At 44.2% G+C, this 25,426-nt stretch overlaps 1 protein-coding gene across 2 annotated transcripts in view; it reads left to right on the top strand.

Moving 5' to 3' along the window:
- The window catches only part of BORCS5 (BLOC-1 related complex subunit 5), a 28,635-nt gene extending 5,193 nt beyond the window's left edge, over positions 1-23,442 (top strand). For both annotated transcript variants that reach the window (XM_040345372.1, XM_040345373.1), the window contains 3 exons: positions 5,408-5,551; positions 18,551-18,708; positions 22,153-23,442. In XM_040345372.1, coding sequence (XP_040201306.1) covers positions 5,408-5,551; positions 18,551-18,708; positions 22,153-22,383 — 533 coding nt within the window. In that variant the 3' untranslated portion in view covers positions 22,384-23,442. The remainder of the gene's footprint in view (positions 1-5,407; positions 5,552-18,550; positions 18,709-22,152) is intronic.
- The last annotated feature ends 1,984 nt before the right edge of the window (positions 23,443-25,426 follow it).

Genomic DNA, 25,426 nt, shown 5'->3' with positions numbered 1-25,426 from the left:
CAGCATCCTCGCAGTATAACCGGTCAGCTCAAGGTATTATTAGAAATGTATTTTTGGGTGAACTTCCACTTTAAGACCCGGACCTTTAGGCAGCTAAAGGACCTGGCCAGTTTTTGCGATTCGGCACTGCGTCGCTTTAACTGACAATTGCGCGGTCGTGCGACGTGGCTCCCAAACAAAATTGGCGTCCTTTTTTCCCCACAAATAGAGCTTTCTTTTGGTGGTGTTTGATCACCTCTGCAGGTTTTATTTTTTGCGCTATAAACAAAAATAGAGCGACAAATTTGAAAAAAATTCAATATTTTTAACTTTTTGCTATAATAAATATCCCCCAAAAATATATAAAAACATAATTTTTTTTCCTCAGTTTAGGCGGATATGTATACTTCTACCTATTTTTGTTAAAAAAAAATCGAAATCACCTTTTATCGATTGGTTTGCGCAAAATGTATAGCTTTTACAAAATAGGGGATAGTTTTATTGCATTTTTATAAAAAAAAATGTTTTTTACTACTAATGGCGGCGATAATCATCGATTTTTTTTTTTTTTTTTTTTTTTTTCGTGACTGCGACATTATGGCGGACACTTTTGACACATTTTTGGGACCATTGTCATTTTCACAGCAAAAAATGCATTTAGAATGCATTGTTTACTGTGAAAATGACAATTGCAGTTTGGGAGTTAACCACAAGGGGGCGCTGAAGGGGTTAAGTGTGACCTGAAGTGTGTTTACAACTGTAGAGGGGTGTGACATCATCGATTGTGTCCCCCTATAAAAGGGATGACACGATCAATGCTGCCGCCACAGTGAAGAACGGGGAAGACGTGTTTACACACGGCTCTCCCCGTTCTTCAGCTCCGGGGACCGATCGCGGGACTCCAGCAGCGATCGGGTCCGCGAGTCCCACGGTCCCGGAGCTTCAGACCACAGCTGGGTACTAGTACAGGACGTACCTGTACGTGGATGTGCCCAGCCGTGCCATTCTGCCGACGTATATGTGCGGGAGGCGGTCCTTAAGTGGTTAAGCGAGTGCATTGTTGGTTCACTTACCTTTTCCTTTGATTTCCCTTCTAAATTTTTTTTTTTTTCTTTGTCTGAATTTCTCACTTCCCGTTTCTCCTCAGTAAGCTTGTCCAAATCATCCGAGCCGTTCTGGCTGGGGGTTAGTCAGCCAGAACAGCTTACTGAGGAGGAACAGGAAGTGAGAAATTCTGACAAAGAAAAAAAACATTTAGAAGGGAAATCGAAGGAAAAGGTAAGTGAACCAACAATGCACTAGCTTAAAGGAACCTATTTAGAAAATAAAAAACAAACCTTTACAACCCCTTTAATTTCAAGGTCACATGGTAATGTTTCAAAGCCACGCAGGGCCCCTTTTCAAGTCAAGTTACCATGTGACATTGAAATGAAAGCTTGGGACCCTTTTTAGAAATCCTTGGTGTGCTGATGACATTTCTTTGCTGTGTGTACAGAAAGGATTAAGCACAGGAGCGTTTCACAGTGTGAAACGCGCCTGCTGACCCTCCGTGGGTAGTGTGTGTGTGTCATGTCTTTCATTCCCATGTTTGTATAATAAAGTTATGTTATGTTTTTACTCTCTGGAAGTGCCGCTGTCTCCTTCTCTTCTACCTGGCTACAGAATAACCTCAGGGTGGGGGCAGTCATTATGTCTGTATACCCCAAGCAATCTTTCAGAATCTCTGAATGCAGAAATAAATTGGGGTGGTGATTGGTGATGGGCCACAGGACATTTTTTTCCCTGTAGTACTTTTTATACATTGGGCAGATATATAAGACACAAAGAAATGGGTACTATGAATGCATTAATAAATCATTACTTTTTTTTTTTTTTTTTTATGCAAGCAGAGCAAGTATCTGAATTTGACTGTCCAGCCTCTTGCAAGCCCTTTAGAGCAGAGCTCAGACTGGGAAAAGGAGAAGCAGCACAAGGAACCAATCATTTGTACTGCCATGCTTATGTTCTAACAAGAGACATGCTAATTGGAGGAGAGAGGAGAATGACAGGGAGAGAGGTTAATCAGCCTGCTGCTTCTCTCTTTAATAATCAGTCACAGACTAGAGCAGGGATCCTCAAACTATGGCCCTCCAGCTGTTGTGGAACTACACATCCCATGAGGCATTGTAACACACTGATATTCACAGACATGACCGTGCATGATGGGAATTGTAGTTCCTGAACAACTGGAGGGCCGTAGTTTGAAGACCCATGGACTAGAGGAAGGATAAGGCCTCTAATTGTTACTGAACTACAACAGAATAAAATCAGGTCTCTTCTACTGCCAGTCAGGGCTGTATATACAGATCCTTTGGTAGGTAGAACAGCTGCATTTCATTTGTATATTTACGGAGTCTCAGTGCTTCTCAAGGCAATACAGGCAGATCATGGCTGGTGGGAGGGACCAGCAGCAGAGGCGTCCCTAGGGGGGGGGCCAGAGGGGGCCCTGACCCCCCCAACATCATGCTGTGCCCCACCATGTGCCCCCCCAAAAAAAAAAAACTTTTTTTTTTTTTTTGCAATTTTTGTATTTTGCTCCCCGAGAGGGAGAGCGTCCCCAGTCAGCTCTGCAGGGGATTCCTCTCCCTCCCTCTGCTCGCCGACACTGCATAATGCAAGCGCTCACACAACCAGATATTCTAGCCTGGGCCGTGTTTAAGTGTGTGCACTGCAGACTGCAGTACACTGTAATCACTGAACTACATTATCTCCATCCCTTCTCTCCCCCTCCATCTGTCTCCCTCCCCCTCTCCTGTTCTTTCAAAACATTCACAATTTACTTTCACTTTCAGTTAGGCAGATAATATACAGTGCAAATTTCTTTCCTACATCCACAGATTGCAGGAAAGAAACTTGCATGATTCCCCCATCAACAGACAGTGGTGACAGGGGAATATCCCTTCTGCCCAGCAATTGTATTCTCCCGACAAACAGTGATTATCACCAGTGACTATACAGCAACCACTAGTGATAATTATAAGAGAATCTGCTCATTAATGGTTCAAATCTCAGCCAGTTTCTGCTGAACCAGCTGAGATTTAAACTGTCTATGGCTGGTTTTAGCTCTTAGGCAGCCCATACATTGATTAGCACTGTGGAGTGTCGGCTTCCTGGCGTGATCGGGCATGTGGGATTTCAAACACACCCGAGCCCATCTCTATTGGTTGTAGACAGTTGAGCTCCCTGCAGGTTGCTTAGCAGCAGTGGACCTTCTCTGACATGCTGATCGGGATGCAATCCAGGTGATGCTCTTAGTCAAATCCTAGTCATAAATATCAGTGATTTTATTGATCAAAGCCCACACTTTACAGGCATAGAGCCCACATGGCTGCGGAACATACGGTTGATTATATTCATGTGGTTGTACTCTTGATGCTAATAAATACTGTGCTTATTAGATCTGACTGGGAGCATCACCTGGATCACATCCCGATCAGCATGTCAACAGAGAAGGTTATACATCATTACTGCTACTAGGTGACCAGCTGGGGGCTCAGCTCTCTATAACCAATAGTGCCAGCCTTCCCCTGCATGCACCCATAATGTCACCAGCACTAGGTCCTAATAGACTGCCGCCGCTGCCAAGGAGACAGACGCCAGACCAGCGCTGTAAATAGCAGGGACAGGACAGCTGGAGATCCCCCACAGTGGCAGAACACCAGGGCAAGACAACCTTTGCAACCCTGATGGTTTTCCCACTGCTTTGGACCCTTATATTTTCTTGGTGTGCTGGTGACATATATCTCTTGTTTTCTGCCACCCTGGGGGGCCCCAGTATAGTATGAAGGGAGCTCACTGCAGAACATGTGAAAGGGCCCATAGTGGGATCGTAGTAAAGGGCCCCAGGATATATATATATATATATATATATATATATATATATATATATATATATATATATATATATATATATATATATTGCATTTTATAGTTGGCCCCCCTACTTTTGTGTCCCTGTCCCCCCATGTGCCCCCCCTAAATATGAAAGCTGGAGACGCCACTGACCAGCAGGGTCTTGTACATAGCTTCTGGAAACTATCACTACACCGGCTTCAGTATTTCTCTCAATAGCCCTTATGCCACGTACACACAAGCGGTTTTTCTCTTCGGAAAAAAAACAATGGTTTTCCCAATGGAATTCCTCTCAAGCCTGCCTTGCATACACACGGTCACACAAAAGTCCGGTTAACTTTTGACTGCCAAGAATGCGGTGACGTAAAAGACTACGACGAGCCGACAAAATTAAGTTCTATGCTTCCGAGCATAGGTGTTTTTTTTTCCTGTCGGAAAAGCATACAGTTGAATGTTTTTCCTGATGGGGGGGGGAAGGATCCTGCTCCCTTTTTTTTCCCGCCAGTTTTTCTGTGGGAAAAAGTCCGCTGGAGCATACACACGGTCGGGATTCCCGACGAAAAGCTCTCATCGCAGTTCTTCCAACAGGAAAACCTGTCGTGTGTGTGTGTGTACGGGGCATTAGTCCTGATTCAAGCAGTGGGATGGCTCCTGAAAGTAGTTATGAAAATACAAAAATGCCTCGAGTGAGCGTCCTTCTGAAGCGAAGGGCATTCTTAAAAAGGCGGTATTTGTATTCTGCATATGCATGCAGACTCCTGTTGGTAATGCCAACGTTTTGATTCTGAGCATCCATGATTAAAAGGGGCGGGCTTAGGGTTGCCACTTTTTCATCAAGCCAAACCCGAACACTTTAACTGTGCAGGGTAAATGTTTTGTTTTAGTATACACTATAGGAATGTAACAGACCTGGGACACCTTTGGGCACGCCAAATAAAATAGTAATGCAGCGCACATAGTGCCCCCTTGCCCTCCTGTCAAGCTCTGTTCCGAGCCACATTCCTGTCTGAATATTGTGTCCAGGTTTCAGGTGGACTGAAACCCAAATGCATGACTCAAACCCCAGACTGTCCGGGTGAATCCTGGACAGGTGGCAACCTTAGGCAGGCTAGCGATGGTCAGGCTGGGGGGGGTCTAGATAAAGCTGGACATCCTCCAACCAGCCAATGAGACAGGGTTTATTTTATGTTTGCAACTTCTAATGCACAGTGTGAGAAGCTCACAGTGTGCAGAGTAAATAATTTCAGTGCAGGAAGGATCCTGTCTCATTTCCATCACGCAACTATTTAAATATAAGCCATAGTAAAATATACTTGTGGGCATGCAATTGATGTGGGTTACATACACATAACTGTTTAAAATATAAAATTTTCTTGTCCGTTTCTCCTTCACTGTCTGTTGTGTTGGAGGATCTGAATTGTGGAAGTGAAAGTAGCAGTCAGGAACAGCAGCTGTTTTGTGAGTGATTTCAGTAGGGGGCACTACAAGTCACATCTAAAGGCTTCATGGTTATACTTCTTAATTTTTCTGTTCCCAGCGAATCCCTCCCCAGCCAGACAGAGAGCGAAGATGGACGACATTGTGGTGGTGGCTCCAGGGACACAGTCTCACCGGAATATCACAAAAGACCCCGAAGTCATCAAGCTGCAGGAGATCCCCACCTTCCAGCCCCTCCTTAAAGGTACGTGTGTGTGTGTGTGTGTGTGTGTGTGTGTGTGTGTGTACGTGTGCTTTGGGTTGTCTGTTACTCCACTCAGACCTGAGATTTCAAGACATGCTTGTTATATTTGGAGAACGAATAGAACTGCACTCCAGCTGGTCCCAGGATAAAAGCAGCTTTTATTACACAATAGATACAATCATTGGGTGACTAAGTGTGTAGCAAGGTCTCCTACTTTGTTCAGTCTGAGGACCTTCAAGGGCAAAGATAGCTGTGACATCCTTCAATATGTAGTGGGTTGTGAGGCATAGTGGGTGCAAAAATGGTCAAAGTCATTTGGCGCCAAAATGTGAAAGGGGTTTTATTTCTTTTAAGTCCTCTTTTGTATTTTTGGGGGAAAGAGGGTTAGGGCCTCCGAGACTTCAATAGGAAGACAGCCGTACAGGGAAAGGCGCCACTTCTGCACATGCAGGAGTGCTGTCCCCTATGGTAACAGTCTTTTAACAGTTCCTAACCCAAACGTAACAGTCCTTTTCAGCTTCACTACAACTGCCTCTTGTAGTTCTTCAACGCTGAGCTCCTGGTCTCTCACTAGACCCACTGATTCACTGACTATAAATCCCTTGAGCTCCTCCAAGGTTTGTGGTGGTATCCCCTCAAGCGTCACCCAGGCTTCCCTGCTGGGTCCCTAACTTGGCGTTCCAGATACTTCTCAAGCTTCACCCCTGCTAACCGGCTCGGTCCCTGGCTTGACTCACAAGGCTGTTCTGCAAGCACCTCCTCCGCGGGTTGGGTCCCTGACTTGAACACCGCCTGAAGTCTCCCGATTCTCCACCGTGCCAGTTTGTGGGAATATGGTTTCCAGTACTTGCTTCAGTTACTCACTGTCGTCCCTGGTATTAGGTGGTTGGTCCCTTAGTGGCGACAGCTTCCCTTCTACCTCTGACCACTGACTGGTTCTCCGGCCGGCAGAGCCGGCACTTTTGGTTGGACTGCAAGCCGCAGTCCCAACCCTGCGCTGCCCTCTTACTTCTGGATAAGCCCTCACACAGCCTGGCAGCCAGATGCGACCGGAATAGGCCCAATCTCTGGCCTAGCAGCCTGGGGCACACGACACACGTCCACCTAGACAGCGATTCAGGTGGCACAGAGATTCAGGTGGCACAGAACATAAATCGCCTTACCTCACCTGAATATATAGGTTCTCCCAGCAGGCCAAGGGATTTAAGAAAACCCCTGCCCATTGGCCGAGATTACCCATAACCTGACCTTGGGTTGCCCTTCTCATATCTAGTACCACAAAGTACCTGGCCACCTAGTGGTAGAAGAGAAAAGTGCAACAAGGCCAAACTTGGGGAGAAATCAGTAGATCTCTATCAATCGACCAAGATGGCTACTCCTGGCAAGTAAATTTGTGAGGAGCTCCCTGACCTCACCCCAGGGTACTACAGTTGTATCTGAAATGCGTAGTATTTGCTATGTTGATTTACTTGTGTAAAGGCTGCTTGTATCCTGTGATTAGTGAATACTCTTTTCTACATATCTTACTAGTAAAGGACAGCTATTTTAAAGTAGAACTAAGTTCCCTAAATACTCACCTCCACCTTCCAGGGATGGGTGGATTTACATGCAGATCATTGCAAGTAACTCCAACATGTGATGCTGGGCCTCATGATTGAAAGAACTGAAATTTGGTGAATGAAAAGGGCAGCCTAGAGACAGTTGGCTGTCTGATGCTGGAGGACCTCCAGCCAGGAAATGAGGCAGACTCTATCTGACTTGCTGCAGTATCTAAGGCTGGCCAGACATTATACAATTTTTATCTGTAGTTTTACCAAAATAATATAATATCAAACACTAAACACGTTCAATTTGTATGCAATCAGATAGGCAATTGCACTACATAATTGAAGGTAAGTCTAAAGGAAATTGAATAAGAAAATTGTATAATGTATGGCACGTTCACGGTGTGCAGTGTTCAATGTACGTTTTTTCAGTACACAAGAGGAATCTGTACACCTGTGCAAGTCTGAAAAGCAGCTTGGTGTTCCATAGCTAGTTCTGGAAAGAGTGGTAAGAGATTATATATGTGTCCTGGTCACTGTTATTACTGGGCTTATTACTGGGCCCGAAGGTGAGGGGAGATCCAAAAATGTAGTTGTCACCCGAACATGAGTTGAGGAGATTTCTTCCAACGGGGACACCAGTTCTGGTGACAAATATTTGGGGAGATTTCACCCCATTTCCTGCAGTGTCGACAGGAAATTAAGAGATTTCTCCCCAGTGAGATACCAAATCAAATGAACAAAGACCTTACAGGTGTTCTAACCCTTCCTCACTATACAAAATGAAGGATGGAGGTGTCATTTCCACAAACAAAAGCCAACTTCATATTTATGACTACAGTTTTAGATTGCAATGTCCAACGAGCCATGTATTGTACAGAGCAGGCCTAATTCCTGTATGCTGTAGTGCGATGAGTTTAGAGATGATTTCTGATTGGTCACCTAGGTTAACCATACTCTAAATTTGTTCTTTTGCACAAGTTTGTGTCTGCTGATAATCGGTTTATTGGAGTTGATACTGACAACGATCAGCAGGGGGCAGCAGAGCGTGACATTATTCTCACTTTCCATTGAACCTACCGGGGGAACTGAACGTGTACATTTTATACGTTTTATCTGCTCAGTGATTGTATTTTAGTTCCAGGTCTGTTAACCTCAATGTCACACAGAAAACTGAGAAATCCCTCGCCTGCATGTACAGTGGACGCATACAATCTGCTTCCTCAAAGCTGGTTTCCTATGCATTCTGACATTAGATTGCTTAATCTGAACCTATAGCAGATGCCAAGGGTGCCTGCTGGTGTTCAGACAAAATATCTGGCTGGCTTCAGTAAGCAGATATTTTGACCAGTCTGTTAAACTATATTTAAACCCCAAAACAAAAATGTAATTGCAGTTTACCAATCCTTAGATGTGGTGGCTGCATTCATTTTCTTTCCTTTATTTTCACCTGGTAATCCAGCCAGTAACACACCTCGGGTGGCTCTACTCTATGAAAGAACAATGGAGCCACCTGTGGTGAGGATAGTGTTAAGCCTGGTACATACTGAGGTGTTTTTTTTTTTCATTCAACCCGCGGGTTGGAAGCTGGCCAGCTTCTGGTTTTCATTTAACCGGTGTTCTGTATAGAAGTGCCCCCCATAAAATAGTGCCCGGGACGAATTGCGCATTTGTGCCGTACGTCATCGTAGCACAACGGCTGATTTTCCGATCAGCTGGGCTGACATAACCATGGCGCATGCGCACATCGTAGGAGGTATCTCTCGATGGGAGATACCATTTCAAAGGCACAATTTATATACATACAAACAGCAAGGTGAGATAGTAGTTCTCAGATTGTGCATCGTTGCTGCTGGAGGGCGGATAGTGGCTGTGTTGAAGGGCTGGTTTTGTCTGTGTTGCAAACCGCCCTTCTACACAGGCAAAACCAGCCGTTCAACACACCAAACCTGCCCTGCAATACAGACAAAACCGGACCATCAACATACTATGAAGCTGGCCCGCAACAGCGAGGCACAATGTGAGAACTACGGCCTCAACCCGACCCCGAACCCCCCCCCCCTCCTGTGCGCTTTTTGTATAGGTTTCAATTGTGCCCATGAAATGGTATCTCCCATCGAAGGATACCTCCTAGGATGTGCGCTTGCGCCCTGGTCACGTGACTCCAGCTGCTCGGCAACTCAGCTGGAGTGCAGCTCTGTCCTGCGCATGCACGGGCACTATTCGATGATGGGGCACTTCTCGACAGAGAACACCGGCCGATCTCTCCCGACATTCAGCGCGTGTACGGGGTTTAAGGCCAGCAGGAATGTTAATGAGCAGGCTGAATGTACTAAGTTGGTCAATCAATCAACTTGGGTATAACAAGCCTGAAGGATTCTTCTTTCTTTCTTCTTTCTTCCCCCTCTTCTCCCTTCTTCCCCTTCTTTCTTCTTCCCCCTCTTCTCCCTTCTTCCCTCCAAGGATGGCTTCACCTGCCGGGAGCAGACAATAGTTGGGCAGGAGGTATTCCCTTTTGGCACTATCCGTGTTGATGGGGGAATCGTGCAATACCTGTCAGTTTTTATTTGTATTGCACGATTCCCCGTTGGGGAGATTCACCCTCTCTATTTTGCCCAAATTTGCTTTGTCCCCAGAAAAGTAAGAGGGGAAATCTTCCCCTGGGGACACTGGTTCTGGTGACCTAGGGGTCCTCAAAGAATTCCCTTTTATTTGCAGGGATTTCCTCTCACTTCTTGTTGGGACAGGAAGTGAAGGGAAATCTCAGCAATGGGACACCGATTACAAAAAAAAATCTGACCGGGATTAGAATCATCCTTGCTCTGTCTAAAATTATATAGTTTTTGCCTATAATTCTACTTAAATAGGTTTTGACTTTAGAACCCCTTCTTACCTTAATGTATTCCCTGCATTAAAGTGGTTGTAACCCTAAAGGGAAAAAAAAGGAACTCCTGTTGTCTAATAGCAGGTTAAACAGCACAGTTCTTCTGATTTGGCCAGTCCCTCTCTAAGCTGCAAAAAAAAAACCCTGCTTGCTCCTGTCTGCCCCTGTGTCCCCCTTAGTGTGCAGACCATGCTAAACATGGCTGCTGATCTATAATACTGTGGTAAGTTTACATGCCTCTGTCACCCCCCCTGCTCTCCTCTCTCTCTCCCTCCCTCCCTATCAGCTCTTCGTATTCACCTTCTCTCCAATCTTTTCTGGCCAGTCAAGTGACCTCTGCCCGCTCTCCTCTTCTGATCTAAAGGCTACAGTGGGAGGGGCTGAGTGGAGAGCACAGTACAAATGGTACATGGAAATGCAATTATATTAGTAAATATAAATTGCTAAATACCTTTTCTCATCGGCTGTATATAGCAGTCTTATGATTTCTATCGGTGTCTGGTTAAATCTTGTAGGAGGAGTTTTCATTCTACTCTGACTGTCCCTATGAGGATGCAGGACCCCTGACCCTCTGTATGGACAGTGCTGATTGGCCCTTTGCTGATCACATGCACCCTCCCAAAAACAAAACAAAAAGCTCCCTAGCTAAATACACCAAATTGAGCATGTGCAGAGTGATTTCAAGGCTCTGTTCTATCAGAAGATGGATTGGGGGGAATGGAAGGAGGAGAGGGGAGCAGCCATTTTACACATTGCAGAGGATTAACCCCTTGTGTTCAGATGTATAACAAGCATGCTTTACTGCATATATGGTACATACACCTTCTTTTTTTATTTTATTTTTATATTTTTTTGTTTTTTTGTTTTTTAGCAGCTGGTTAGACAATGATGGCAAATCTTGGATTCTTTGCAGTTGCCTCATCTTCTATCCATCCCAGGTCTAATGGTCAGTGAGAGAAGCAGTCTGCACTTTTTTGTTTTCTTGCAATCTTCCGCTCGCTCGCACTCTCTCGCGCGCTCTCTCCGTCGGGTTTTGACAATCTTTAACTAAAGTACTTTATATTCTTTTATTAAAATTAGGATCATTCGTTTTTATTTTATTTTATTTATTTTATTTTTTTATGGGGCGGTTTTGTAGCAAAAATAAATTAAAAACGATGCATTTCCACATTAACGTCTTTTGATGAGTCCAAAGTTCTGCCAGCACTGTTTGAATTGAGATTTAATATAAAATCATTTATGCAACTTTTATAAATTCAAAGAATTCCATCCGTCATGAAAGGACAGCCACAGTATTTCATGTCTGAGGTTCTGATGTCTTTCAGTCTGCTGGCATCCTAATCTCTGTCCTTTTAATTAATGTCTCCCTGTCATGTATAAAGCATTTGCGTTCAGAGTTCCTCCCCTGGAGGACAGCTAATCTCTAAGGATGCAGCTTGTTCGTCCTCTAGGGGTCCACCGGTCACTACCTTTGCTGTCTCATGTGAAGAAAATTCTGATGAAACACAAAACACTTTAATGTGATGACCAGACTGAAGACCCAACTTGGTTTCCTTTATCTCCTGTGTACCAAATGCAGATTCTTGCTTTCACCCTTCTACGTCACAATTTCCCAAAATCCATTGTCGCACATTAAAGATACATTCCAGTTGGCCAATTTTTACATCGTTAGATTGGTCAGCTTGTGCCTTACCTGTAGGATCCCCATGGATCACAGTGATCTCCACTAGCTATCGGATTCCGTGCTGACCTGCTGCATTGTCTGTGCTCAGTATGGATATCGTGTGGGGGAACTTTGTATTTTTACCAATGAATGCAAAGTATTCTCTGATTGGACAAAGTGAAGAGGTGGTGTGGTAAAGGAGAAAATGCAACTCGCGCTTGCGCCGAAGATGGCGGCGCCTCCACCCAAGAAGCCAAGGAACAGATTGGCTTTGGTGCTGACATCGCGGGCACCCTGGACAGGTAAGTGTCCGTATATTAAAAGTGAGCAGCTGCAGAATTTGTAGCTGCTGACTTTTTTTTTTTTATTGTTTAATTTTTTCAGCGGAACTCCGCTTTAAGCTTTGTATTGCTCTATAGCTCATGTCGCAACTCTCTAATATTTCTTAGGTAGCAGTAGGTAAAGTCAGTTCTTACAATCTGTCTGGATACAGTTGAATCGTCTGTTTTCCTGATTGGCTGGAACTATTATATACATTTTATAAATAGTTCCAGGCAATGGGGAAAAGATGGAAAAAAGTAAGTAAACCCGCGCTTAGGAAGTATGAAAAGAGGCTGCAGCCCCCCCCCCCCCCCCTAATAGAAAATCTCCAAATGGAGGTACTGCAGTGCCTTCTCCCTCCGGCTGCTGCAGGTACACAGTTTCTCTGCCGCGATTTCAGGGAGGCTCGAGGTCTATGAACCCGAACTCGCATCAAAGTCAGACCAAAGTAGTGCAGGGACTACTTTGAAGTCGTATTAATATGAATGGTTGTCATTGGAGATCATGAGGAACGACTTGTCGTGCGACTTTGCAGTCCCAAGCTGTAGGACAAGTCGTACAAGTGTGAAAGTGGCCGAAGACTTTAGAGCCACTTTTAGGTCTGTATAGGGCAATCGGAACCTTCATTCTCCTGCTGGTGATCCCTCTAGTCATAACTAAAGATTTATTTAGAGGAATCAGGGCCACCTTCTTCCTGCTGAGAATCCCTCAAGTCCTAACTAAAGATCTATGTAGAGGACTGATGACCTTTCTCCTGCTGGTGATCCCTCTAGTAATAACTATAGGTCTATTTAGAGGAATCGGGTTATCCCATTGGTGTCCCCTCTGATAACTAAAGATCTATATAGGAGAATCGGGACCTCCTTGTTCCTACTGGAGATCCTTTTTGTGGTTACTAAAGACCTTTTATAGGGGAATCAGAATATCCTGCATATCTAGTGATGACTAAAGATCAATATACAGTAGCACAGGGTTTGACAAATTTTCTTGGAATCTAGGAGCCAGCTAAAAAAGTAAGGAGCTAGAAAACACGCCCCGTCCCGCCGAGCTTGCCCACAGAAGCGAACGCATACGTGAATAGCGTCCAAATATGTAAACGGTATTCAAACCACACATGTGAGGTATCGCTGCGATTGGTAGAGCGAGAATAATAATTCTAGCCCTAGATCTCCTCTGTAACTCAAAACATGCAACCTGTAGAATTTTTTTTTTTAAACGTCGCCTATGGAGATTTTAAAGGGTAAAAGTTTGTCGCCATTCCACGAACCGACGCAATTTTGAAGCGTGACATGTTGGGTATTAATTTACTCGGGGGAACATTATCTTTCACAATATAAAAAAAAAAATTGAGCTAACTTTACTGTTGTCTTGTTTTATTATTTAAAAAAAGTGCGCTTGTAAGACCGCTGCGCAAATACGGTGTGACAAATTATTGCAACGACCGCCATTTTATTCTCTAGGGTGTTAGAATAAAAAATATAATGTTTGGGGGCTTTAATTAGAGGGAAGGAAATGGCAGTGAAAAAAACACATTAGAATTGCTGGTTTACTTGTCATGCCAACGGCCACCACAAGATGGCGCCAGAACACAGAAGGCCGCGGCCTCAATTACCGGCCTGCGCGGGGACACATGATAGGTTATCCTGTGTCTCCTTGCGCCCCCACCTCCCCTGCCGCGCCGGTCGTTAATTGAGGCTGTGGCTTTGCGGCCTTCTGCAGGCCTAAGCTTCCCCGGGCGCCAGGTTGCTATTTATTGACGCAATTGCGACCGGGCGCCCAGGTTTTGTCGAACCCTGCAGGATCAGGACCTTCTTCCCTTTTTGCTGGTGGTCCTTCTAGTGATAACTGAAGATCTATATGGGTTAAATCAGGACCTCCTTCCTTCTGGTGAGGATCCCTTTCAGTGATAACTAAAGATCTATCTAATATATATATATATATATATATTGTGTGTGTATGTATGTATGTATGTGTGTGTGTGTGTGTATATATATATATATATATATATATATATATATATATATATATATATATATATATATATATATATATATATATATATACACATACACGTTTTTAATGGATTTAATATTTTCTGTTATTGTCTTGTAGGCACCCTAAATATTCCCATTTTTCTCATGATTTTTTTCTTAATTTTCGGGTACATGAGGAAAGCTCTATACTTACATTTTTAAAACTTTTTGGGTATGTAGCCTGACCTATATAGATGGAATCTCCCACACAAAATTCTAATACAAAGATCTATATAGGTTTTTAGTGATAACCAGAGATCTATATAGGGGAATCTGGACCTTCTTCCTTTTTAGTGATAACTAAAGATCTTTATTGGGGAAGTTGTCTGGATTTGGGGTTTAAACTCTGTTTATCCCCATAATTCTTAATTGTGAACCCAATCTTTAACATTTAAAAAAAAACTATCTAGAATATTGTAGCGTCAATATCGCAGCAAAACAATTAATAAAAATTCTATAAAACTATAACATGGCAAGAACTTTAGTAAAAAAAAATTGGGTTGAATACAAGTGAATTCCCATGTAGCTAGGAGCAGGGTGAGATATCCAGTAAAAAGATGGATCATAAAGAAATTCCCATGAAATAAAGCCGTCTTTTTCCCAACTGCGAATGACGCCATTCTATTTTGTGTTGCCCTGATGTAAATAGGCCTGAGGCCTGACAATAAGTGGTGGAGGGGGGAGGGGGAAGCTGATCTTTGTATGACATCAGCCGATAAGAATGGAGTGAGGTCAGCCCTGGCTGCAGACAGTCCCTGCCTGCTTAACCCCTTGCTGTCACAGCTCCCTGCAATCTCAAACCTCTCCCTCTCTGATCTGTGCATAGGAAAAATCTGAAATCTTCCATTCACAGATCTGTAGGAAAAAATCCCCATATTTGTACACAAAGGGAGGCATGAGGCATTGTATGCCATGCTGAACGACATTTAGTTTGCTGACTATCCTAAACAATTGCCTTTTTTTACAACATACTTCTTTTCACAGTATTCTTCATTCCTTGCTACATCCAGGTGCTGTTGATCTCCTGCAAAGTAGAAGTGAATCCTAACAGAGTTACATTTAGTTTACTCTGTGCATTGTGTGGAATAAAAAAAAAATATATAAAAAATGTTTTAATTAAAAAAAAAAAAAAAAAAAAACTTTTTTCAGCCTTTGTTACATCTCAATGATGGTGATCCCCTGCCACCTCTTTGCAGATACTTCCTGCCGATATGCAATCAAGTGATGTCTGCATGGCATTTCTCAGGGCAAGTTTCCTGTAGTCCCCTTCCAAAGTCCATGTGACAACGCAGTAGCACAGTTGGGGACAGGTACAGAGTATTGTCACCTTTATAACAGGAAATGCCTGAACAAGGACCGTCATGGCAGGATCACCAGGGATTATTTAGACGAAAGCTGCAGATTTAAAATGACAGTGCATTTTGAAATGACAGTAGCATGGTATATACTGTATGAGATTTTAGTGATGGGGTTTACTTCTATTTAAAGCTGAACTTCAGGCAAAATAAATATTGTCCAAGTACAAGAGCCATATGTATACTTCAGCCTTTGTGTGCTTTGTGTATTTCTTCCAGATCTGTGCAGTAATGCAATGTGGCACTTTTTTTCCTCTATGCAGGAACTTCCTGTAATAAAGACCAGTCGCTGCTGCTCTCTCTGTGCAGGGTGACTGGTCTTGTCTCCGCCCCCTCCTGTAGTTTTCTGCCTGGCAGCCTGTAGAGGGTGGGGCCTGTTGGGCCCCACCCATAGCTCTGCTCTCTCCATAGACCATGTACAGAACAGTGATGATGTCATTGCTGCTCTTATAAAGTAATACCTGGGTTCATAAAGGTGTTTGGTGCACAGAAGGGGGATTTATGTCTTTTGTGGCTATACAAAGAAATATATTTAAAGAGTAAGTTCACATTTTCAAGAAAAATGAAAAGATGACGTAATTCCAAATATCCTGGCCACCTCTCTGCATCCCGCTGCACATAGTGGCTATGATGCCCGTACCACTGGTGTGGTTGTCCATACATTGTAATACACACCCCCGGAGTGACTATCCACCATAACACTTGCAATGATGAGCGATCTTTGGTCAGCACAGCTATGTGAATGTGCTGACCAGCAGCCAAAGGTGTACACATGCCGATGCAGGAATGAAACCCCCTGTTGCTTTTGGTGGGTGCTACCGCCTGCCAATTGCGACCTATTCAAGTAAATGGGGCCACTCTGCAAGTGCCCAGCAACTGCATGCTTCTGCAGGGTCCAAGGGGTTAAAGCAGATAGTGAGAAAGCAACACTGCCTGCTGTAACCCCTTGTTTGCTCTACTGCACAGGGTAGCAGGACACTTACAGAGTGGCCTCATTCAGTTGAATGGGTCATGATTCGCAGGTGCTACACCCACCAACCATGACAGGACGTATAACTCCTGCTGCAACTGTGACATGTGTACACCTCTGGCAACTGCAGCTAAAGTAGGTGCGGTTGGGGCGGGGGTGATAAAATCACATCTTAACTATGGAGTTTTACCATCCCTGCTGGCACCACTCTGCTAACCGGGATAAGAGGTGGACTGCATCTAGCACAACAGAGGAGGTATCAGCTTATGCAGTTGGAACAGGAGCCAGCACTACAGAGGAGGCATTGACTTATGCGGCTCCTGCTCCCTATTACAGTCCTAACTTTACAATTGGTCCCCCTGCATTGTACTCTGATGCTCTAGAATGGCAAGTCGGCAAGCTCAGACCGAGGTCTACCAGTCGCCTGTCGGCGATCTACTGGTTGCTGACCCCCGCTCCATCTTGACTAAGGCCCCTATTCCAGCTGAAGGAAAAACAGCCCCAAAGCAAGATGCTGCCACCACCATGCTTCACTGTGGGTATGGTGTTCTTTTGGTGATGTACAATGTTGTTTTTGCGCTAAACATATCTTTTGGAATTATGGTCAAAAAGTTCACCCTTGGTTTCATCAGACCAGAAACCCATTTTCCCACATGCTTTTGGGAGACTTCAGATGTGTTTTTGCAAAATTTTGCCGGGCTTGGATTATTTTCTTAGTAAGAAATAGATTTCCGTCTTGTCACTCTACCCTATAGCCCAGACATATTAAGAATACAGGAGATTGTTGTCACATGTACATCACAGCCAGGGCACTGTGCCCCGAACCTTCCCACTTTGTAATGCTAGCGACTCAATATTCGCTATCGATTTCCGGATCCTCCTCCCAGCCAATCGGGACAGGAGGAAAAGCCAGGGAAGCTGTGGTGACTGCTGTAGGGCTGAGTGCATACACGGGGGGAAGGGGGGGGGTTTGTTTGGGGGTAAATTTAAGTGGGTCACAATGCCCCTTATCCCCTCCAGGGATCATTCATTCAGGTACCCGGACCAAATATTTACTCTCCAATACGTCAAACAACCAGTAAAAAAGAAGAGCTCCAATAGTGTAAAGCCTTTCTATTTTATAAAAAAATCGCCACAATAAATCTACAAGCTTAACCGCTTACATTATATTGTGAGCACAATGTAGTATAAACAAAATAATGTGCATTAGAAACTGCAGCAAGTCAGGCAGAGCCCATTTCATTTTCCTGGCTGAATGCTGTCCGGCATCATTTAGCTCTTTCCTCTCAAGGCTGCCTGTTTCAGGCCCGCCCCTTTTTGATTCATTGGATTTCAGTTCTTTTAGTCATGGATGCATCACATGTGGGTGTGATGCCGCGTACACACGATAATTTTTCAGCATTAAAAAAAACGTAGTTTTTCAGCATGTCGAAAAAACAACTTTTTCCCAACTTCATCATTAAAACGACGTTGCCCACACACCATTGTTTAAAAAAAAATGCTCTAGCAAAGCGCGGTGACGTACAACACGTACGACAGCACTATAAAGGGGAAGTTCCATTCGCCTTTGGGCTGCTTTAGCTGATTCCGTGTTAGTAAAAGACGGTTCGCGCTTTTTTGTCTGTTACAGCGTGATGAATGTGCTTACTCCATTATGAATGGTAGTTTTACCAGAACGAGCGCTCCCATCTCATAACTTGCTTCTGAGCATGCGTGGGTTTTTTACGTCGTTTTAGCCCACACACGGTCATTTTTTACAGCCCATTTACAGACATAAGAAACATCCACTACTTTCAGACAGAAAACGGCTCTATGATATTTACATAACTCACTGCTTGCTGAGGGCCCTCAAGAGGAGTACTGAGTGCTGTGATATTTTCAGGAGCTTTAAACTGCAACCTGCAGGCTCTTACCTGCTATAATATCTGTGAATTGCATAGAGAAGCACAGGGGTGCAGTGATGTCATTATGTCAGATATCTAAAATAAGGTAAGTAATCAAATTTCATTAGTATGTTGATGAGAAGATAAAAGGAAGAACCAAAGAAGGTAAAATATAAACAGATTTTACTTCAGTTTTAACTTCTTCTGTGCAAGATCGGGTATCCAGAGCTTCAATTATGAGACTTCCAGTTTTAATGCAAAAAAAAAATGATGAAGAATTGATATTCCTAATGCATCTAGGTCTTTTAATCTGGTCTTGCTTACCTCTCCTCCATCTTTCTTCCAGGTCTTCTGAGCGGTCAGACCTCCCCACCCAACGTACGTCTGGAGCGCCTCGACTCCCCGCAGGTGCTGCAGCTCTGTGTGCGCTACCAAGACCATCTACACCAGTGCGCTGAGGCAGTGGCCTTCGACCAGAACGCACTGGTGAAACGTATAAAAGAGGTAAGTGCCACATAGGAGAGGAGTAGGGTGTGTATACCACTGACCTTATTACATGGGATCGTACTCGTGATGACACTCTAGTTTCCTGTGACAACAGTGTTTGATTCTAACTGATCATATGAGCGCTCATGGATGTTTTCTTATGGGTGGAATTTGAGCAGGACCATAAATAACAGTAGTGACCAGGTAAGGCCTCATGCACATGGGTACTTTCATGCACCTAATGTTAATTATGGCTGTATTTCCGTGCCTGGGAGACCTAGCTGCTATGTACAAGCTGCCTATAGTATGTGGGTTTGCACTGCTACTTGCCTAAACTCGCACAAGCGTAAAGCCATACGCCACTGGACACAGACTTTCTGCGTTCGGGGTTGTATACCCGTATTTATGCATGAGTTTATGTAAACCTGTATACAGCCATTCATTATTATGGGCAGCTGTATGCACCATCTGTGTCTCCTGGGCACTGAAATATGCCCACAATTTGTTAGATGCCCAAAAAGCACATAGGCTGAATTCACACCATGTGCATTACGTTTAGCATGCTTTAAGACAGGGTTTGCACCTTTCCTTTTTTATGCACACTTTAAGAAGTGTATTAATACACGTTTATGCGTGTCTTGTGCTACTGTCAGCCAAACTAATGCTGAGTAAAGTTGAGGTTGCCTTGGAAGGGGCTACTTACCATATACTGGAAACGTGATTAAGTGCAAGTGGCATGCATGCACATGTTCTGCCATAGCCATCCATAGAACATATAACACTTGTTGATGGGCTAAAACAATGGGCCTGAACATGTTTGCTTAGTACAGAGCACAGATGTGAACTAACACCATAAACATTGGCAAAGCTGTGTGCAGATGTTGACATGTGTTCCAGTGTGGGTTTTATCACAAAGGAATTAAGTGTCCTATATGCACTTGACATGTGGAGTTGATGCGAGTTGATATGCATTTAATGCCTTTTTCTCCCACAGCAGTACACTGACAGGTTGTATAACATTGCCTCCCCTTTGACTGCCTGTGAAAAAGCAATTTCAATTGGCCATGAATATTTGGCTACTAAAGATGGATGGAACAAGTCGCTGTACCCTGGTGTCCTGGCCACTAGAACTTTGACATAAGGCATCTGTTGCGTTACAGGCTCATTCACACCTCGTCTGTTAGGCTGTGTTGTTGCGCAACACAGGCTCAGTGTAATGACACATTCATATATGAGAGTTGCGCTAATAAGATTACAAATACATCAAACATCAGTGACCTAAAAAGTGTAAATAAAGATAAAAAGTCCAAATAAGATGGAAAATATTATTTTGCAGTATTCACACCATCCACTACAATATAGTCCCGGATTCACAAAGCACTTACGCCGACGTATCTCGAGATACGCCGCGTAAGTGTAAATATGCGCCGTCGTATCCATGCGCCGTGCCCACAAACTGAGATACGCCTAAAAATAGGCTTCCTACGACCGACATAACTTGCCTACGCCGTCGTATCATGGGCGCATATTTACGCTGGGCACATTTGCCGCTCCCATTGATTTTCTATGCACATATGCAAATGAGTGAGATACGCCGATTCACGAACGTACTTGCGCCCGGCGCATAATATACGCGGTTTGCGTAAGTCGTACGTCCGGCGTAAAGTTATTCCCCATGTATGAGGCGCATCCCATACTGGACCAGGGAACACAGCCGTCGTATTTTACATCGTTTTCCATAGTACGTGAATAGGGTTGGGCGTAGGTTACGTTCACGTCGTAGGCAGTGATCTGTCGTATCTTAGGGAGTTTTTCCGACGTGATTCTGAGCATGACGTGATTCTGAGCATGCGCACTGGGATACGTCCACGTTACGGCGCATGCGCCGTTCGTTTTAAGTACTTGGATGGCACTCAGCCCATCATTTGCATGGGGTCACGCCTCATTAGCATGGCTCACGCCCACTTCCACCTACAAAGGCTTACGCCGAGGGAACCCAGCGCAGTTTGGGAGGCAAGTGCTTTGTGAATTCGGTGCTTGCCTCTCTGCGCTACGTCGCCGTATCGTATATTAGATACGCTACGCCGGCATAAATATGTGCCAATGTACGTGAAGCTGGGCCATAGTGTGTAATCCTTCCACTATCGCCTCCACCGTGAATGAAGTGCTCGTTTACCAGCTTGCACGGACCTCCTGTCACGGAAGGTCAGTGACGCTTGTGGCTCTAAATCCAGCCAGGGCCTTTACCATCCGGGAGACCTCGTAGGGCATGTGGATCCACCATCTAGGCGACGTTCTCACAGGAGCTCCCCAAAAAAGTTATATTCAGAGCAAATAAATGGAAACGCTTACATCAAGGGAATTTTTTAAATCGCATTGGAAACATGTATAAGCCCTCCGGCTAGTTTGCAACACCTGTGCTTCAGGGGTTTGAGAGGTGCGGTGACATCGGCACATCGCTGCTCCCTACGCGTTTCGTCCTAAGATGACGTCATCTGAGGCACAATCTTATTCGCACAACGCTGTATATGAATGTATGATTTAGTACTGTGTTATAACTCACAGTAGAGTTTACTGCTTTCTGATTTTTTTAATTTTCAGTTTTTACCCTGTTTGATGCTCAGTGTAATGACAAACTGTTTCCAGTAGACCCAATTCACACAAAGGAGCTGCAATGATGTGCACTGGGTGGAAACTGAACAGGCTGCATATGAAACGCAGCACAACCCTCTGAGGTTGGCTCTAAGGTTGGGGTTCAGTTTTAGGTTTCCATCTTTTTATAAGGTTAGAAACTAAACTCTACACAATGGAGATGGACAGGCACTGCCAGTTTAAAGATGATCAGAAATAGCAGCCAAATATTCATTGCCAATTTTAAATGCTTTACACAGGCAGTCAAAGGGGAGGCCCTCTATAAAGATTAAGGCCCTTTTCACACGGGGCGGATCAGTAATGATCCGCCCTGTGAACCTCCGCTTGCTCAGTGGGGATCGCTCCGTTGACTGCCCTGTCTTTTCTCTGCTCTCCCCTATGGGGGGATCGGATGCACACGGACCGTCTGTCCGTGTTCACCCGGTCCACCAGACGGATGGGAAAGTAGGTTTTTCCTCCGTCACACTTTGGCGGGTCGGATGTCAGTGGGCATGTCACCGCTGACATCCGCGGCTCCATAGAGGTGCACGGAGCGCCCGTTCAGGTACGCCAAAAAAACTGGCAGGCGGACCTGAACGGGCCGCCCATGTGAAAGAGCCTAGACTGCAGAGAAAGAGACAGGATGATGGTATAAGGATGACATCTTGTAGGCATTACCTTTTTTAAAAGCAAGCCAGTAATAGCAGCTCCCATGTTTCTATGCAGATAGATCTCCTTTAAATTGAACAACATTGAATTTGGAAGTTGTTCTCTTGTAGTCAGTTTTTTTGTGCAAATTGTATAATTTTTCTTCTCTTGCTCATGTGACAGATGGACTCTTCTGTGGACACCCTGTACAGTTACATGCAGGAACGCCAGAAGCGTTTTGCCAAATATGCAGAGCAGATCCAAAAGGTGAACGAGATGTCAGCAATTTTGAGACGGATTCAAATGGGGATTGATCAGACGGTGCCACTGATGGAGAAGTTGAACGCTATGCTGCCTGAGGGCGAGAGGCTGGAGCCCTTCTGCATGAGTCCAGACAGAGAGCATAAACCTTAAAGACCTGCATCTGTTTATCACACATTGTGCCAGAGAGAAGCGAGTAAGATCATTAATTGGGCAACAGACAGACCCGAATTTCATGCGCTTTATAGATCCTCCTAAGAGCCCCAAGTCTGAAGACACAAAGCTTGTTGGGATGACTCGGAATCCCAAGCCTGCTCTACTCCTGAGCTATATGAACTGCCAGGCTTTAAAAGTGTTGCACATGTCCCAGGCAGTTGAACTAAACGGTTTTCTATCATTTCTGAAACTGTTAGAACTTTTATTGCATCCAGGAGACATCGCTTCTATCAAAACAGACTGCCTTTTAAAAAAAAAAAAAGTTCTAATGGGACTGTTGGAGTATAACTATTAGAGCTGCCAATCTCTGGGGGTGTCATTCAGATCCTAGGAGCATAAAAGTATTGAAGCTGCCATTGTAAACATGACTTCAATATTCAGTGGGTCACTGATCTGGAACAAGTATGCAGAACAGGAGTCCAGACATAACTGGCTTCATGCTTGTTCTAGTAAAGTGATTGGCTAGTTAATAGAAGCAGCTGAATGATGGCACCCTCACAAGCCAAGTGTCATTACTTGCTGGCATCTGGGTGGTCTTGTTTTGGGGAAAACCATTATTTTTTGCTCCTTGATTAAAGAGGATCTTTCCCCATGCCTGTGAAAATTATTATACTATATGCTAGTTATCCAACGTACTTACAAGCCCAGTGAATCCTGCATTGTCCTTTTCTGGTGTCATGTCTTGCACATTACATGTTGCCATAAACTCAGGAGCTCCCACATACATATGTCATCTATGGCCCTGCGGCCTTCTCGGGTGTGTGATGTATCTGTGATGTAGACTGGGTGTGAAAGAAAAGGCTTCATCATCATCCTTGCCTAGGTGGGGAACAAAGAAGTAAAGCATCTATATGGTTTGAGTGGTTGTATAGCTGTAGGTAGCGAAAGTATTGTGGAATCTGCTGCATTACATGAGATAAGAGGGACAAATAATTTTTAAGAGACACAGTTAGATTTTTTGATTAGAGATCATTTGCATTTTGGAACGTAGTTAAATTTTTTTTGTGACTGTCTACCTCTTTTGTTTATTTGAATCTTCCTTGAGGGGGGAAAAAAAACGAAGATTGTTCCTTTGCACAGCCAAATTCTGAGTGCCCCTCTGTTGGTGTAGAGCAGGGATATGCAATTAGCGGACCTCCAGCTGTAGCAGAACTACAAGTTCCATGAGGCGTAGCAAGACTGACAGCCACAAGCAATGACACCCAGAGGCATGATGGGACTTGTAGTTTTGCAACAGCTGGAGGTCCGCTAATTGCATACCCCTGGTGTAGACCATAGACGCCATCCAGTTCTTGAATTCTTTTGTCATCCTGGAGAACTGGGCACCACGTTATCAACAATGAGGCAGCTTCTGCACAAATGAGTGGAAGAGAAAATTTGTGTCTGTAAATATCCAGTCAGATTTCTGTGATTTTTTTTGTTTTAGGAAAATGATCTGTGACATTCATCTCCATCCATGCAAATTGTCTTGTGCCCATTGTCCAAGCACAGCTATTAAAATATTTATTATACCTTTTTATCTGCAAATCCATGACTGACTTTAGGTGATATCACTCTGTGTTCTAGACCAGGGATCTCCAAACTACGGCCCTCCAGCTGTTGCGGAACTACACTTCCCATGAGGCATTGTAAAACTCTGACATTCACAGACATGACTGGGCATGATGGGAATTGTAGTTCCTGAACAACTGGAGGGCCGTAGTTTGGAGACCCCTGTTCTAGACAATCTATAGGAAATGTTTGCCTGTCAAAGATTTGTAATGGTATTGTACATTGATTGCACTTTTATGCCTCTCCCCCACTTACACCACTGCGGCATTTGGTCTGGTCTTTGGCCTATTTATGATCATCTTTAGACTGGCAGTGCCCATCTTGAGCTCTATCTTCCTTGTGTAATCTTGCACTGGGTTCACACCTATACAAATTGGGTGTGGGTTTCCCGCATCCAATTTGCATGACAGGAGATTGTGACCGACTTTCTATGGAACCGATTCGCATATCTCTGTTGTGGCTGCTTGCATAGGAACGCTGTGCATCTTTGGCTCAGTTTCAGGGCCAAATCCGGGCAAACATTTAGCTCTGATTCGTCCCTGAAACGGAGAACAGGGATGCACCGGACCCCCTGCTGAGAGCTGCATCTGTCGGAGGTGTGAACCCAGCCTTAAGTTTTCTTCCTTATAAAGGTGGAAACTTAAAGCTGAACTTCAGCCTGAAAAGACCCAACTTCAGGGTGCCACTGCAAGCACCTTGTGGAAGAAAGCTGCATCTGCAGAAGATCTAATGTCCAGCTAGTAGAACGTTGAAAAGGTTTGAACCGAGGAACAAGTGTAGAGGCCTTACAAAGCTGGGCTAGATTGCTGATGCCGCAATGTCCAGGAAACTCCCACTGACCTGGTGGAGTGGGCACATTAATGCGGAGGAGAAAGATTTGTCCATTAAAGTATAAGCTCTAGCGATCCATTGAATTGGAAGCAGGATTTCCCTTGCAAGGGTCTTGCAGATGGGGCAAAAAGGGAATCCAACCTCCTGATGATAAAAGCTGTTGCTACGAAGTTGACTATGATAGTTGTATCTACTCTGTCCAGACAATGAAGATTAACTTCCTTTAGGTGCTTTGGAGCAAACTGATGAAGGAAAATGAGGCGGAAGATTGCTACCAACTTAAAGGGGTTGTAAAGGTTTGTCTTTTATTTTCTAAATAGGTTCCTTTAAGCTAGTGCATTGTTGGTTCACTTACCTTTTTCCTTTGATTTCCCTTCAAAAAAAAAATTTTTTGTTTTGTTTGAATTTCTCACTTCCTGTTTCGCCTCCGTAAGCTTTCCACCATCATCCGAGCGGTGGAAAGTCATTTAGAACAGCTTACTGAGGAGGAACAGGAAGTGAGAAATTCAGACAAAAAGAAAAAAAAGACTTAGAAGGGAAATTGAAGGAAAAGGTAAGTGAACCAACAATGCACTAGCTTAATGGAACCTTTTTAGAA

This window comes from Rana temporaria, chromosome 3 (genome assembly GCF_905171775.1).
Source record: "Rana temporaria chromosome 3, aRanTem1.1, whole genome shotgun sequence".
Lineage (NCBI taxonomy): Eukaryota > Metazoa > Chordata > Amphibia > Anura > Ranidae > Rana > Rana temporaria.
Note: the sequence above shows the minus strand (reverse complement) of the source record. Positions and strands in the feature narration are given on the sequence as shown.